This window comes from Phaseolus vulgaris, chromosome 10 (genome assembly GCF_000499845.2).
Source record: "Phaseolus vulgaris cultivar G19833 chromosome 10, P. vulgaris v2.0, whole genome shotgun sequence".
In the NCBI taxonomy this organism is placed as follows: domain Eukaryota; kingdom Viridiplantae; phylum Streptophyta; class Magnoliopsida; order Fabales; family Fabaceae; genus Phaseolus; species Phaseolus vulgaris.
In genome coordinates, this window is record NC_023750.2 from 27,248,837 (window position 1) to 27,266,433 (window position 17,597).

The window sequence follows — 17,597 nt, forward strand, 5'->3', positions numbered from 1 at the left end:
TTTGCTGGACGAGGTCAGGGAGGAAGCGCGGGTGAAGGCTGAGGCAGTAAATAGAAGAGTTGAGCGTAAGTACAACTCCAAGATAAAGCCAAGGCAATTCAGAGATGGCGACCTGGTGATGAGGAAGGCCCACCAGTACGAGATGGAAAACAAATTGTCACCCAAGTGGATAGGACCGTTCAGAATAACTGAAGCACTCGAGAACGGTGCCTACCGCTTGGAGACGCTGGAGGGAGGGGCAATTCCTCGCACTTGGAACGCCACCCATCTCAAGTTTTACTACAGTTGAGCCCTTGTAAGTAGCAATTAACTCCAACAGTTTAAGATGTATCAGTTTAAGCAATTTTTCCCTCTTTTTCCCTAAGGAGAGTTTTAATGAGGTCACCCAGTAAAGAAGGTTTCGAAGTTTATCAAAGTTTCCCGGCTATTAAGTTTGCATGTTGTCTGTTTGCCAAGTTTGTAGGGAGAGACTCTATCGCCCTTGTGTAGTTTTAAAGAAAAATTGTAAATCCAAACCGCATGCATCCAGTACAAAATTTTCGAAACATAAAGTTTTTTAAGTCCTCATCGCCGTATGGCGATTGGAGGCACAGGAATAAAGTTTTTTAAGTCCTCATCGTCGTATGGCGATCGGAGGCACAGGAATAAAGTTTTTTAAGTCCTCATCGCCGTATGGCGATCGGAGGCACGAGAATAAAGTTTTTTAAGTCCTCACCGCCGCCCGGCGATCGGAGGCACAAGTATTAGATTTCCTCCCGGCGAGGAAGAGATTTAAAAGACCTCCTCGCCTTGAGCGAATGTAGGCGAGAAAGAGATTTAAAAGACCTCCTCGCCTTGAGCGAGTGTAGGCGAGAAAGAGATTAAAAGACCTCCTCGCCTTGAGCGAGTGTAAGCGAGAAAGAGATTTAAAAGACCTCCTCGCCTTGAGCGAGTGTAGGCGAGAAAGAGATTTAGAAGACCTCCTCGCCTTGAGCGAGTGAAGGCGAGAAAGAGATTTAAAAGACCTCCTCGCCTTGAGCGAGCGAAGGCGAGAAAGAGATTTTAAAGTCCTCCTCGCCCTGAGCGAGCATAGGCAAGTACAGATCACAAGACCTCTTTGCGTGAGCAAACTGAGGCAAGTTGAAAGCCCTCAGTGCATCCGGGGGAGGAGGAGATGTAGCCCCTGGGCAAGTTGAGGCATCAGGAAAAGTCCTTCTCACCCTCGAGTGAGTTCAGGCAAGATGAAACTGAAAGGTCAGGGGTGTTAACAATCTTAAGTATGGGAAAGGAGGGTTGGAGAAGAACTCTTTCCCCCTTGAGTGAGATACCAATATTGACCTAGTAAGACCAGTTAAATTAGAAGTTAAAGGGTGGTTGGGGAGGTTCGCAGAGGGCACCCCACCACCCAAATCATTGTTCTGAAACTCAGGGAGGTAGAGAAGGATCCGAAAGGCGGCTCTCCTCCCAGATGAGGGAACAATGATGTAAGTTATCTCAGGGTAAAGGTTCGGAGAAGGTAGAGAGCGATCCGAAAGACAGCTCTCCTCCCAGGTGAGCAAAGATGAAATCAGAAGGTGGTCCCGCAAGGGACGTTTTCAGTTAAAAGGAAGATGACGTCGCCAGAAGCCCATGGTTTGGGATTGAAGTAGAAAGAGAATCGCACGGCGGAGGCCGCGCCAACGAAGTTCTGAGCGACGATATAGAGATGCCTTTGGCCCTTGGCAAGTCGGGCGAGAGAAGTTTCAGATGCTAAGATCGACCCAAGCCCTTATTGTTGAGTAAGTGATTTCGTATTAAACGTTATTGTTTCGAATTAACCGTTTGTTTGAGCTAAGGTGGTTCGCAGAGAGTTAAGTACCGGTTGGTACAAAGTATATTGAGTTGAGAAAAACCATCCAGTTAAACCAGTTGATTGCACGATAGATAAGTTAGAAGACTATATATATATAAATGTATGTGCACAGGGATATCGAACAGTTTGAACAGAGTGAAAATTATTACATATAGACCAAGGTAAACCACAAGAGGTTTCAAGGCGATAAGTCAACCGGGGGTACGATCTTGCCGTCCACCACCTCGTTGTATACCGAGAACTCGGAGAGATCAAGGTCGGGATATTTGCAAGCAAACTGCTCCAAAGCAGCGCCAAAGCCGGAAGTGAGAACTTGGGCAGCCTCAAGCTGAAGCTCGTTGATCTTCGTCTTGAACCCACTGTTCTCTTCACGAACCTGGGTTACTTCAAGCTCGAGCTCGTCGGCCTTCTTCTTGAGCCCGCTGCTCTCTTCCCGAACTCGGGCAAGCTCAGCAGCGGTTTCACTTAGTTCCTGGGAAGCCTTATCCCAATCTTGCTCAACCTTTCCCAGAAGAGTCTCCCTCTCGATTGACCTCTTCTCCAGGTTGGCCATCTTTTGGGCGTCAGTTTTCTTTGCCTCCTCCAGCGTGGCAATTTTCTCCCTCAGAGGGACGATCCTGTTCTCCAGCTCGACGGCGTCCTGGAGTTTGTCATGAAGTTTCTTGCACAGTTCTTTGTTGTCCTTGCGCACGCTTTGGAGCTCGTCCTTGAGGGCATTTTCGACCCGCGAAAACTCGAAGCCTTGCATCAGCATGTCGCACTTGGTCTTCTCGGCTTCGGCTTTCGCGGTGCTTGCCACCTCCTGATTGATCCGATTATCGAGTTCAAACTTCTCCAAGGAGTCCCTTAGCCCTTCGCCGACGATTTGGGGAAGACAATCGTCAACCATGGCACTTAGGCGCACGGTGAAAGACTTCAAGGCTTCTTGAAGAGGGGCTGGGAGGCTTGAGGTTGTTGAGGGAGGCGGAGGTTGGTTCTCACCACCACCCTCACAAGGTTGGATGGCGGGGGGAGCTTCGAGGCGTGGTGGTGAGGCAGGGAGTTCTTCGGCGGCTTGGGAGGAGGCTTGCGTGTCAGCAAGTTGCTCAGGAGCGGCTTCAGCAACTGAGGCGTTTGAAACGAGAACATCCCCAGCGGACTCGAATGGTGTGGAGGCGCTGGGGGGGTCCTCGATGTAGTTTGGGGCGGCGCTCTCAGTTGTTGGGGGCTCGATCACATCCCTCCTTTTCCTTTTGCAGACTAGCCCGTCCTCGGTGCTTTCGTCCGCTTCTTCGTCTGACACTACCCTAGGGGCTTTCCTCTTAGCCTTCTTGAGGGGTAGTTTCTTGCGTTGGGGGGCTGGAAGAGCGGCAGCTGCGGGTGGGCCAACTGGTGGAGATTGGCCCTGGGCGGCGGCGATCTCCACAATAGAGTTCGGGATCGTTTGGGAGCCCGCCGCAAGCTTATGGGACTTGGCTATGGCGCGTAGCTCAGCCATCCTATCTTGTCCCAGCATCGTATCTGCAAAGGGGGCCAACAGTTATCAACTAGCACAGAAAATCGACAGGTAATAATGCATGGAGGAAGTTGAAACCATATGCGAAATTAGAACAACAACATCAGAGTAGAAACGAGGAAATGCAAATTCAAGCTAAGGGAACTTGAAGGCTTAAGGACAGACCTATGTGAAAGTCCAATTGGCTTTCAAAGAACTCGAAGGTGATGATGGAGGCAGTCGACAGGGTCACGTTGGAAGAAGCGACTTTCTTCCAGAAACCGCACAAGTCCTTGTCGAGCTCCCCCATCTTTTCTGGCTCCCTGGCCTTCCTAAATCCTTTGTGGTTGGCTAGGTCGAGAGGACGCGGGTCTCGTGACTCGGTCGGAAGGGACGTTAGAATCCTTTGGGGGGTCGCGGGAAGAGGAAGGGTTTGCCCTACGGGTTTTCGTCGGAGGGTTGCAAGGAGATGGTGGAGGGTTTGGTGTGGTTTTTTAACGAGCCATCGAGGAAGCTGCAAGAAGACGAAAAGGGAAGATATGAGAGTTCGTAAACAGAGAGACTCGACAGAAGAGAAGGAGATGGAAGAACAAGGGGGGCTCGCAGAGAAGAGGTTCAGAAACCCTAAAAGCGGAAAAGAGAAAACAAAGCAGAGAAAACATCCCACAACGTATGCTCCAGACAGTTAATGAATGATGCAAACTGATTAAAATGCAGCAAATATCAGTAGAAGTGATAAAAAAGTTACCTTTGGATGATCAAAAGAGTATTCAGAAAGATGGTGGTTGGGGGAATCGGAGCGTTCGCTGGAGCGTTTCGAGAGTTTGAAGAGAGGTAGAAGATAATGAAACAGTGAAATGGCGCGAAGTGTTTAAGAGTTTCGAACGTTGCGAGAAGCGCAAACGACAATGAATAATGGCCGTTGATGAGTCCACGTGTCGAATGATCGAAGAAGTTGGTGAAGTGTCAAGTCAATAAACAGTATGAGCGCCAACGCGCAAAGCCACGTAAGCCGCCGGATTTAAACCTCTTTAGTCTCCTCGCTGAACAAGTCGCAGCTCGAGACTGGGGGGCTTGTGTACCGACCAGGTCATCGGGTGTGATGACGTGTCTAGCACATGACTATGTGGGGCGTGCTCAGTGGAACACGTGGGCAAGAGAAAGATGAATGGTTCAGAAGTGAGCATAGTTGCCGGTTCATGGAACTGGCGTTCTGTAGTGAACATGGTTGGTTGTCGTCGGGTTTATGTGTCATTGACGTGTTAGGCAATGGGAGAACAAGTGGTCCGACGCCGCCGCGAGGAGCACATTGCCGGATTTCCCAGTAAACTCAGTTGAAGCTGCTGAAGGCTCAGAAGAGTAAGTTCAAGCGTATAATTTCAGTAAGATGATTGTTGCGCCAGCATAGGGCGTGAAGGGCGTGTGGGTTGAAGGGAACAGGTTGCCTATCAGCGATAGGATTCCCAGAGTGGACATTCGTTGATGGCAAGGTTTCCTCAGCCGCAACATGCATGGCGCAGCGATAAGGAGGGTGCCATTAGCAACAAGCGATATCACAGAGATGGTGCACTTTGCTGCACCCGATACTCGCCTTGTCGGGTGGTGTTCTAGAGCATATTGCATGCTAGCTTACTCCTTGAGTAGAGGACTTAGTCGTGCGACTGGTTACTACACAGAAATGACGCTCAAGTTACCTCAACCTAGATGACGACACGTGTAGGGTTGGATGCTACCTGTTATCCCAACCCAGATGATGACACGTGTAGGGCTGGATGCAATAGAGAAATGACGCTCAAGCCATCCTAGCTCAGATGATGACACGTGTAGGGCTGGGCGTTACCTGCTATCCCAGCCCAGATGGCGACACGTGCAGGGCTGGATGTGAGCCACGCGTCCAAAAGCATAACGGCCTGGAGAGAGAAGAAACCTAGCTATAAAGGTAAATTTAACAGAATTTGCAGAGGTACATTTTCATTACGGCTCATTGCTAGGGTTGTGTGCCTTTAGTACGGTTCTACAGAGCATATTTTCTCTCAGTTTTTGGGTGTTCTTGTGACTGACTTGAGCGTGGGAGCGCCACCGGCCGCAGAGACGCCACCTTGTGTTTTCAGGTTCTCAGAGAGGTTTTCTGTGGTGTGAACTTGAAGGCCACGTGGAGTCAAGCTGGTGAGGAGGTCGTGACGAGGCAACGCTCTTACGCTAGGTCAACCGGCAGGATCAAAGTGGCATGCTCATCATCTCAAACTCCATTTCTCATAAGCTTCCTTTTCCTTTATCTTTTCCTTCCATTGTCATTCCATTCAATTCATAAATATGTTATTCTTTTGGTTTCCTTTTGTTCATTCGGTAATTGTCTTTATAATTGTTATCCATGCTTAATTTCGCACCATATCTTGGCATCATTGTCACTTTATAATTGTCTTTTTCCTTTTGCCTTTGTGAAACGAACCTTCACATCTACTTAACCACCAGGTTAAGTTAATGTCCAGTGGGGATTTTCCTTAGGTTTTCACTCATTAATTGCCCTAAAATCTCAATCATAAATCTAAAGTGTCACCTAAATGTGGTGTTAGGGATTAGTTTTAGAGTGTTTAGAATTTGTAAGTTTCACTCTTGAACCATAGCTAGCTAAAGCAATCTTGTTTGAAAAAGGAAAGTGTTTTTCAAAGCTAAGTGATAAACAACCGGTTGATTTCACGGTTTAATCAGTTGTTTTACACATAACCTGTTTGAAGGGTTTTCCAACTGATTTTGACTTGGTTGACTAACAGTCATAACTAATTCAACCGGTTATTTCGTCTTTTCAACCGGTTGATTTTTTAACTTCTAACAACTTTTCAAAAACCTATTAAATCTTATTTCGGTTGGCTTTTCAAATTGATTTTGGCTCGTGATAAACTACCTAAAACGGTCAGTTCTGAGAGCTATAAAAAGGGGATCCCCTTCCTCATTCCAAAACATAGAAAAAGAGATTTACAATCTGATTTGAGAAAGAGCTTTTCCAAAAGTTGCCAAGATTTCTTAGAGGGTGTGCAAGAGTTCAAGAAGTGATTCTAAGGGCCCTGTGATTTCCTAAAAGTCAGATTAATCCGTTCCTATCTTTTCTTGTAATTGTTTTTACTTTGGATATTTTGTAAAATAGTAAATCTGCTTGGCAGAGGGTTGTTCTATTTGTGTATGTTGTAAGGCAGAGAGGGTGAGTGATCTTGGGTGAAAGGATCACCTCTTTGTCGTTGTGTTTATGTTGTAATATGGTGTTGTTTGCTAGTGGAATACCCAGGGGTTGTTCTAGGGACTGAATGTAAATCAGGGTTGAGTGAACCAGTATAAATTGATTGTGTGAATCTCTCTCTCTCTCTCTCTCTCTCTCTCTCTCTCACACACACACACACACATACACAAATTGTTTGATATTTCTTCTGCTGTTATAAACATCCGGTTAAAACGTTTTTTCAATTGGTTGATATTCTTGTTTTACAAATCGTTTGATATTTGTCTTTAATGCTATAAACAACCAGTTATATCAAAATATCAACCGGATGATTTTCTGAAAACAAATTTAATTGCTTTAATCTCTTGGCTTCTCTGATAATCCTTTCTATGATTCTTTAAAGAACTTCATTTTAATCATCTTTTACGAAAATCTTAGATCAAACAATTCACCCCCCTTCTTATTTAAGCCATTAATTCTTACATCCTTGACCTGAGAATCTGAATGTGAAATAAAAGAAAATATTTGAAGATGAGAAGATTGAGTTTCAAGTTAAATTGGATGCAAATGAAGGAGATTGTAACCTACTTCTAACGAAGAAGAGCTCTCTTGCAAAGGAGATAGAGAGATTTTTTGCAATTTTCTACGAATTAAAAAAGTAGAGATTATTGGCAGATGCATATGAGAGATGACTGTTTTTTAGGGCTACTCCAAAATCACAAACTGTATAAAACACGAAAAAAAATAAAATAAAGTGATGTATGTAAAAATCACGATTTTGTAATAAAGCTTCACTGCGGTTTTGTAAAAACCGCCAACATCGGGTAATACATGTGTTTTATGGGAGGTCATTGCAACCTCTCTTAATAAACCTCCGTTCCTCCGTTAAAGTTAAAATTAAAAATTTTGGCAGTGATAAATTCATTAAGTTCCTCACCCGCGCCCAAGTGTATAGATGTGATAATTTGTCTTTTATTTCTTAAATTAAGAAAATAAGAGATTATCCAGAATAAGGCAAACTAAACAAGAATTTCAATTAAAGAACAACATTGGATTATCAAGAAGCATTCAAAACCAATTCCTAAGGAGAAATTAGAATTAAAAAATTCCAGACCGTTTAGCACAATTTGTTACAGAAATTGAAGAACAAAACTAAATTGTACAAAGTCTCGGAATTCGATGTAAAATCACAAGATAATCAAGTCATAAAGATTTATCCTTCCAAAGAAGAAAATAGAAGACTAAGGAAAATAGTGCAGCTAGGTCTCAAGTCTGTTGTAGTGTGGAGTTTGTTGTGTCTTCTTATAAGCTTCTTTTCCTTGCAAATTTCATATGCAAATTTTGTTTCCAATATTCTTTTTCACAAATTTTTTAGATTTTGTTTATGATATGTTGTAGATTTTATTCTCCAGTTCTTTTTCTCAAATTTTGTTTCCACTTTTCTTTCAAATATTTATTTCCAAATCTATTTTAGAAAAGTGATTTAGAATTTGACTAATCTGGTCCAAAACAACAAAATTTGTTGGCGTCGATCCATATCAGAAGAATGTGAACAAATTGTCCAATGGGCCTTGAAAATAAGACAATTTATTGCATACATCATCTTAGCTTTTCAGTATTCAAAGTACTTTATTCCTTTATCAATATCAAAATTTTAGCTTTCCAAAAGCATTGGAATCATTGAAAATAGTCATCTAATATTCAAGATATCTTCAAAAGTAAGATAAGTAGGTTAATAGACTTAAGAATATTAATTTAATTAATAATCTCAGTTAAGGTCCAATTGAGTTCAATTGGGTAAATTCCAATTAAAAGAGTGAAGTTATTCTTAATTAAAGTCAAAGAAAGCTAAGATTAAATGTTCTATGTGTGAAAAAAAAATGTGCTCATCAGTGAGCCCAAGCCTAAGTAGAGCCGAGTCGATTCGATCCCAAGTTCAGCTGAGTCAGCCCAAGCTTCCCATATTGAATAACATTGGTTAGGTTGAGATAAAGCTGAGTCGGTCAAGCCCAAGTTGAGACGAGTTAGCCTGGACCCAAGTTAAGCTGATTTAGCCTGATCCCAAAACGGTTTGATCACTTAATGAAAACAGTTGTATCAAATTAAATTGGATTGGTTAATATGACAAAAATCTGTTAAAAATATTTAATTTATTTTTCAAAATAATTTATTGTTTTCTTTTAACAGAAGAAATCAACATATTTTAAATCGGTTCTTTGATCAAAATAACATGTTGATTTTACTTAATAGAAAATAAGAAATAGAACACAAAGTATTTTAAATCTTTAAAAACTTTAAGTATTTTCAACTTGTTGATACGATAAATCAATTTGTTAAAAATACTTACTACAGTCAGCAGACTATAATAGAAGTAATTTTAACTGATTAAAACATGAATGAACTGATTAAAAAGATACAACAGATTTAGAAAACAAAACTTTTCAAGAAGATAGTTTATGAAATGACTTAGACCATAATGTAATGCAAAAATATACAACAAAATCTAGCTAAACAGACACACAACTTCAATTCTTCATGACAGATTGGATTCATCAAAACTTCTTGGTCAACATCTTGTACATGATTTTCAACTTTGATTTGAGTAATGAAATGTTCTCCATATTTTGAGCCACTTCTAATTGTTCGAAGTTCTCTCTAGAGTTGTCTTCTTGCTATAAAAATTTATATACTCCTCCTAGTAGTTTCATACTTTCGCAATATCATTCATCTTCATTTAAAAAATACTCGGACTCTTGTTTGTAGACTTGTGGGTTCTAGGTTGGTCAGTTGCAAATGGATTTTCAAACGTAAATATGGTAATTCAAAAACTAGTCAACGAAAATTCAGGGCAATATTGGTGGTTAGAGGCTTTACTTAAAGAGAAAGAGTTGGTTATGATGTGTTTTCTCCTATAGTAAAGCAAAAATCCTTTATGATGCTTTTAGCCATGATTGCTGACCTTAACCTTGACTTGGAACAAATGAACGTTGAGATTGAACTCCTATATGGAGACTTAGAGAAGACCATCTACATGAAACAACTAAAAGGATTTAAGGTAGGAGGCAAGGAGGATTATGTTTGTAAATTAAAAATATTTGTATGGTCTGAAATAATCCCCAAGGAAATGGAACATGAGCTTTGATGAGTTCATTAGAAACATTGGTTTTGAACGTAACAAGTATGAAATTTGTGTCAACTTCAAGTTTCTAACAGAAGGTTAGTTCGTTGCATTGTTGTTGTATATAAATGACATTCTGATAGCAAGAAATATTAAACCTGAGGTGCAAAATGTTAAAAATGAGTTGAACAATGAGTTTGAGATGAAAGATCTTGGAGCTGCTGGGAGGATATTGTGGATTGAGTTTAAAGGGTTTGTACTTGTCTCAGAAGACCTATCTCAAAACAATTCTTGATAAGTTTGAGATGACAAACTTAAAACTTGTCTCCACATAACTTGCATCTCATTACAAGTTGAATGTTGAATAAACTCCTAAGATGGGTGAGGAACAACATTATATGGATGGTCTTCCATATGGTAATATTGTTGGTTCTATTATGTATGTTACGGTCTACATGCACCCTAAAATAACTTATGTTATGAGCATTGTTAGTAGGTTCATGTCTAATCCTGGGATAGCACATTAGAAGCTCTTAAATGGATTGTTCATTATTTAAAAGGATCACTTGTAAGAGTCTTGATTTATGGTGGAACCAGACGGTCTGCTCGAAATATTCCCTTCGAAGCTTTTGTTGACTTGGACTATGTTGAACGTTTGGACGATATAAAGTCTCTCACATACTATTTTTTCACTGCTTGTGGTACTACTATTAGTTGGAAGGCTAGTCTACAGAAGGTCACTTTGTCAACCACTAAAGCTCAGTACATTGCCATGATAGAAGCTTTGAATGAAGCTTTATGGTTGAAGGGTATAGGCAAGGAGCTAAGGGTTCAAGAACAAATTGTCACAGTCTATTGTGATAGTAGCAGAGGAATACTATTGTCTATGAACCAAGTCTACCATGAAAGAACTAAGCACATTGATGTGAAGCTGCATTTTCTAAGAAAGAAGATTGCATGAGGATCTATGAAGGTGATGAAGGTCTCAACATAACATAATCCCTCTAACATGATTACAAAGGTTCTGACAAGAAAAAATTTCTTTCATTACTTGGATTTGATTCAGTTGATTGAGTATTAGCCTGTAATATGATTAATGGTAGATAACAACTTCTGCTCAAAGTATTGATTTTAAACCATGGTGAAGATTTTTGAAGAATAGTCTAGTAAAATTTTGTCTTTAAGGTTGCTAGATCGTATGACATTGTTAAATTATCTCAATAGATCGTTTAGTCTCTTAACGTCTACTGATACCTGGACTGTTTAATGAAATTGTTTAGTGGCTGATCTATTATGAAACGAGAAACATTATTCATATGTCTTCTTCATTAGTTGATTTGATTTCATTTTTAAGATTGCATATTTTATGGTGGCACTTTGTTTATGAGTTTTGTTTTAAGCAGAATATTGTGAGAAACCCAAAGAAGATTCCCACTGGACACAAACTTAACCAAATGGTTAAGTAAGTGTGAAGGTTCACTTCTAGAGGGAAAAATGAAAAACACAATATAAGGTGATGATAATGATGAGGTGCGAAAATTAAAATAACATAAGATGGAAGGAAGCAAGATGATGACCGAATAAAAATGAAGAACAAATAAGCAAATGGAAATGGAATTATGGAAGGCGTAATGGAAGAAAGAAAAAGAGAAAGATGAGAGAAAGATGGATCACGCCACTTGGAAGGATGAGAGCTTCCAAGATGAAAGATGAGTGGTTAAGAGTCGCCACTCGAGGTGCACTACTGATACAAACCATCTCGACAAACAGATGACTAAGGACACAACAAACACTTCACAATTCAGTCAGTTATCTTAGCATCCAAGACAAGGCCCCACCAAACTTTAGAAGAACCTCAGCAGAAGAAGAAGTGGACATAGGCCAGAGCATCAAATGTTCTTTCTTCTGGTCTTTTTAAGAGACAAGTTTATGTAAATAAATTGAGCTCACTTTGGGGCTCCAAATAAAATAATAAACTATAGTAGGGTGTGCTTGGTAATTTGAGTAGGGTGTGCATAGTAATTTGAGAAAGTGCTTCTAGGTTTAGAGTTTCTTTAACCTACCTTCTAGAAGGTTTCTCACAAATGACACCCCTACCCCTCTATCTTGTTCTCTAAGACACTCTCTCCTATAGATAGAGTGTCTTGCCTCATGTATTTGGACATTAAATATTGAATAGAAAAGAAACTCTGTAAGAGTGTTTAGGGAGTCTGAGTACTCTAGAATTTGTGGGTCTTATCTTGGGTGTTTGTGCACTTCAAGTGGAGCCTCTTCACCACTTATCTTGGAGTCTCCTCCCCCTCCAAGTGGCGTGATTCATATTTCCATAAGCATATCTTAATCTCTTCACCTTTGTGTTTTTCTTTCCATTCCATTTTATACTTTTTCTCCTATTTACAATTTGGTCATCTATTATATTTGTTTCTTTTTTTTGTTCTTCATTTCCACACCTCATCATCATCACTCTATATTTGTGTTTTTCTCTTTGCCCTCTAGAAGTGAACCTTCACACTTACTTAACCACTTGGTTAAGTTCGTGTCTAGTGGGAATCTTCTTTAGGTTTCTCACCATAATTGTTAATCAAAAAATCATAAACAAAAGTGCAACCCATAAAATGTGCAATCCTAAAATCAACTCACATCAACTACATTCAAGATAAGACCCAAGAACTTTAGGAGAACATAGCTGACTAAACACTCAAGCAGAGTTTCTTTTCTATTCAAATTCAATGTGAAATACATGAGGCAAGACACTCTATTTATAGGAGAGAGTGTCTTGAAGAACAAGATAGAGGGGTAGGGGTGTCATTTATGAGAAATCCTCTAGAAGGTAGGTCAAGGAAACCCTAAACCTAGAACCACTTCTCATGAAATGTGGGCTTGGCACAAGCCCAGTTTATGCTAAGTACATCCCAATTTATGCTAAGTGAACCCTACTTTAGCTTATTATTTTATTTGGACCCCAAAGTGAGCCCAATTTATTTACATAAACTTGTCTTTTAAAAAGACCAGAAGAAAGAACATTTGATGCTCTAACCTATGTCCAATTCTTTTTCTACTGAGTTCCTTCTGAAGTTTGGTGGGGCCTTGTCTTGGATGCTGAGATGACTGGCTTAATTGTGAAGTGTTTGTTGTGTCCTTGATTATCTTCTTGTCTAATTGGATTGTATCACTAGTCTTAGGCGCATTTCACGTGTGTCAGTTATAATAGTATTTTCTCTATAAATAGGACCTTGTACTTTCAGTAAAAGCGAACTTTGAGTTGTATCTAAGTAAGAATTTGCTAAGACAGAAATTGTTAAGTTGTAATCTCAACGTTACAGTGAATTCTTTTGTGGATGTAGGTTAAAATTAGTTAATACTTTAATCAAATCATGTTAAGTTTTTGTATGTGATTCTTTCTTCTTCCTCTTTTATTGTTTACCTTTTATCGATAAGAAGAAGGTGTTATTTCTCTATTATCGTTTGTGTTTGTATGGTAGACATTCTAAGGGATTTTGTTGAATTAATTCCCTAACAATTTATGTAAGAAATATATTACAATCCTAACAAAGCATGGTCAAGCCATTGAGCATGGATTTTTCCCTTGGAACCTAAAATAATTGGTCCTCACTTAAAAGAAACGTTCCAACAGTCTTATCACCTTACCTTGATTTTCCTTGCCCCTTGAAAAAATCTTGGGGTTAAAGAAGAGAAAGAAGCAAAAATTGCTTGATCACCTAAAAAAGTCAAATCATAACTATCAAATATTTACGGATCAAGTTAAAACCTTAAATTTCCCTAAAACCCACAAATCATAAGCCTTGCATGATTTTTCCACATGAAAATTAAGTCAAATGTTGAGAAATGAGAAATAAATTAACTAATGTAAAGCTTAAGATGGTGATCTCATATTTTTCTTAGCTAGATTATAGATCAAATTTGAAAAAGAAATAGGAAGAGAGCCCTTAAAGTCTTCTTGAAATTTATGCTTTGTATATATTCAATCATGTATTATGTAAGAGGAATGAGAGGTGAACAAAATTCACAAAGTAAAGGTGGTTTACTTCAATTTATTGAAGCTAAAATGGAAGGAAAGATAAGAGTGACCTAAAAGGCTAGTTTTTTTTTTCTATAGTTAAGATTTTATAACAAGTTAATTTTTGTGTTAATTTTGCATGTCATGACTGCATGATTAAAGAATAATAAAAATGAAGAAGAATGCATAAGGATTTAAAAAGAGTGAGAAGGAGCTTGGAATCATAATTTGTAGGATTTAATTTCTTTGTAATTTTGAGTTTTACATAAAATTGGGGTCCAATTAAGAATCATTCAAGCCTAATTAAAGTTTTACATTTTTTGGCCAAATCAAAAGAAAAAGAGATAATGAAACATGACAAGTGTGACATAAGCAGAAAAGATGTGATACAAACATGAAAAACATAAGATTAATATTGACCCTAAATATGATTATAAGAGATTTGAGTTTTCCTCCTATGACTCTTGTAAGCTTTAGCCAAGTGAGGCTATAAATTACTTACATCTCTCTTTTTAATTCACTTTTTAGATATATGAAATTGGAGAATTATTGTAGAACATTGTTTATTTAATGAGTGTGCTTCCCCATTTATATCTTAGGTTCATGATGTGATTCATCATGGCATTTAATATTCAAATTTTAAGTGCCATTTTCTTCCGTCTCACATTTACATATATTGGACCTTCATGAAGATTTGTTTCAAATACCACTAACATTTCGTCTTGTTTTAACCTGTAATCTCTTAATATCACAAAGACAAGTGTATTTATTTTGTTCCTACTAGGGAAATGGGACCTAGAGAACTATAAAAGTCTTCTTCTCCTTCCTTCGGTCGGTCAGGTGACTGGGTGATGAGCTGGGATTCTCCTCGTCCTCTTGCTTCTCCTTCGGCACTCGGTCTCGGGTGAACACCAGATGGTGGGGGTACCTGTGAAGGCACTCCGACGCTCAAGTCAGTAAAGCGGGTGGTCAGCTCTCAAGTAAGTGAACAGTAATAAATGACATACCTTACTCCTTATGATGCGTGCTATTTATATTATTCTAATGGGCCTACCTTGTTGGGCCCGCTTATCGGAGTGGATACCGATTAGGATTGTATTACCTAATTCTTAATGATGGATTAACTTTACTGATCTTGGTTTGAGCGTTAACGGTAATAGGGGTCGGCCGTCGGTCGAGTTCCCCCTGGTATGGGTCGGCCATCGGCCAGATTTCCCTGGTCTTGGTCGTCTCGGCTAGGTCTTCTAAGGCCTCGGTCAGGTAGGTCGTCGGCCTCGTCGTCTCGACCAAGTCTCTCAGGTCTCAACCAACACTTCCCTTAGTCTCGGTCAGGTTGACTAGGTCTCAGGCAGCCAGGTGGGTCTCGAGCGGGGAGACTAGGGGTCGGCCTTGTCCATACTGATACATATTCCTTGTTTAAATAAATATTTTACTTCTATTTGAACTGAACCAATATGAAGGTATTGATGTTTGTTTTTTTTTAATATATATTTTCTATAGTTAATTATCTTGAAATTAAGGATGTGGTTTTTTTGACACATTGTTTTATATGAATTTCCTTTTCTACTATTTTAATTATGTATTCTCCTTTAAACAATAAGTTATTTTAGTTTTATACATTGAGGATATTTTTAATTTGATAATTCCATCTACTTAATTAGGTATTCTTAATTAAAGGTGTCAAAGTGTGTTAACTCGACTTAAACGAGTTAACTCACCACGAATTAAGCAAGAAAGGAGTAAACTCAACCCATCTCACTTCTTGATGAGCTACAAATATTTTAACTCAACTTAACCCATCACGAGTTAATGGGTTGATTCATTTAAACATATTTTGTTTCTCTAGCTTGTTTGATATATTTGTTACAGTATCAAAATAGATTGAGTTGACCTATTTATAATGGATTAATTAGAGTTAGCTAATTGGGAAAAACATTGTGGATTAATTGTATAACCCTCTACCCGTGTGTGTTGGTTTGTATTTTTAAGCTAAAAATTGAATGTGAATTTTTAAAACCTGATCCGCGTTACCCGTGGACTAAACGTGTTTTACCTATGAAGTAGTTACCCACATAAAATGTAAAAGAAGTCCAGTACTACAACCCAACACATTTAGGCTTTCAATGTCAAGTTGTTAAAAGTGATTTTCACCAAGAAAAAGTTCAAAATGGCGCTCCTTATTCCACTTCAATTCGCATCCAACTTCCACATTCCATTGTCATTGTCATTGCCACCTCCACCTCCACATCTCAAAAGAGGTATTTTTGAGTTATGCCTTGATTTGAGAATCCAACTCACTCTCCAACATGTGTTTTGTGAATTCAATTTTGAAACTGAAAACATATCTGCTTGCTTCAATCCTTGAAGCCACACACAATCAAGTTCCCTTTCTCTCGTTTGTGTTTGTATATTCTAGTATTGTTAATTTAACTCATTTCTATTTAAATGTCATATTGTTATGTCTTGTTTTGGAACTATTTTATATTTTATTATGTAATTTAATGTTTAATGCGCTTTGTATTTGAATTTACAATTTGTATTTGAATTTAGTTTAGATTAAGGAACACTTAAAAGTGTGTTTGAAGTATATTAAAATTATTTTTAATTATCTTTGTTTGCAAAGTGGGTGGCCTAGTATAACTGCGAGGTTTGCAAGGCAAGTGCGATCTATTATTATTAAAGCATGTTTAAGATGCAAGCTATATTGGAGGACTTTTTTTAATGTTGATTATTGTGGGTATGGGTTTAAATCGGCATGCTTAACGTATACCTAGTTTTAACTACAATCAATCAAAGTGTTCACTTATTTCATCAAGCATTAACCTATGAAAATCAAAGTGTAAAATGCATAAAATTTTATAAACAAATAAATTAAATATCCAAAACATTATTGGATAACATTTTAATCTTGAAAGAGACTGGAATGTCAAACCTACAAAAGTAAAAATAGTAAACAATTATAGTGAAAAGATATTAAAAATAGACAACAAATTATTATTGGTGAATTAAGGACCCACCTCTAACCTAGCTCGAACCTATTTAATCCTGTTGGAAATTAATTGATAATTGGAATTGAAACTGAAATCTCTTTATTAGAAAAATTGATGGATTTCCTATGAGCTCTTCTTGGATGTTTGTGGAAGATGGTGCGGAAGCTTAATGGAGGAGATGGACAAGGTCCTCCTAGGAGGTGTGGTGACCTTGAAGGTGCATGTAGAGTGTGGACATGGGGAGGTTCGGCCAACCCCTTTGTAGGTGGTGAAAGGAAGATTAAAACCTAGAAGCTAGGCAAGGAGCAAAGTATGGCACTAAATGGGCAGCATAACATTACTCAATTTAATCTTGAAAATACAAGGTGTAGGCTCCTCTTTTTATAGGCTAAAGAGGACCATATTTGATGACCTAAATGCTACACAAATGTAAGCCAAATGAAATGTAAAGAAGTGGCACATGGAGGCACATGGAGCACATGGCACATGGGTGCACATGGCCCTCCAACTTACACATGGCCGAACTTGATTAGTGAAGGCTTCTAGAAACCTTTAGCTAATCAAGGTTAACTCCTCCTTAATTCTAATGTGCAGAAAAATAAACATTTGTCCACATGGCTATGCTATTTACACCCCAATTAAAACTAGGCTACACTTGATGGGCCTTTACGGAACATGTACCAATATGTCATTCTCCCATTCATAGCTTGATCCAAGTCTTCTTGTCCTAGACGCTCCTAGCTTGGTCTTAGACGCTCCTAGCTTGATCTTAGACGCTCCTAGCTTGGTCTTAGATGCTTGGCTTGGGTCTAGACGCTCTTGACTTGGGGTCTAGCCTTTCATGGGAGGTTGTGCTTGGCCCTCCTCCATCATCCCCTCCCTCTTGAAAAGGATTTGTCCTCAAATCCAATGCTTTTTCTTCAACTAGGGGGATGGTTGTGGCTGGATGGTGTCC

The 17,597-nt window shown here is 39.1% G+C and overlaps 1 protein-coding gene across 1 annotated transcript; it reads right to left on the bottom strand.

Moving 5' to 3' along the window:
* Window positions 1–2,009: 2,009 nt before the first annotated feature.
* On the bottom strand, window positions 2,010–3,615 carry LOC137817825 (uncharacterized calcium-binding protein C800.10c-like). Its single transcript, XM_068621051.1, has 2 exons — window positions 3,492–3,615; window positions 2,010–3,331 (listed from the first exon to the last, which is right to left on the bottom strand). Exons 1-2 carry the CDS (start codon window positions 3,613–3,615, stop codon window positions 2,010–2,012), a joined length of 1,446 nt encoding a protein of 481 aa, XP_068477152.1.
* Window positions 3,616–17,597: the final 13,982 nt, after the last annotated feature.

Bases quoted from the DNA above. Each gene is read 5' to 3' on its own strand.
- LOC137817825 (XM_068621051.1), bottom strand. From the start codon at position 3,615: ATGGGGGAGCTCGACAAGGACTTGTGCGGTTTCTGGAAGAAAGTCGCT. The intron at 3,332-3,491 runs GTCTGTCCTTAA...CCCCCTTTGCAG, and splicing joins CCAATTGGACTTTCACATAG to ATACGATGCTGGGACAAGAT.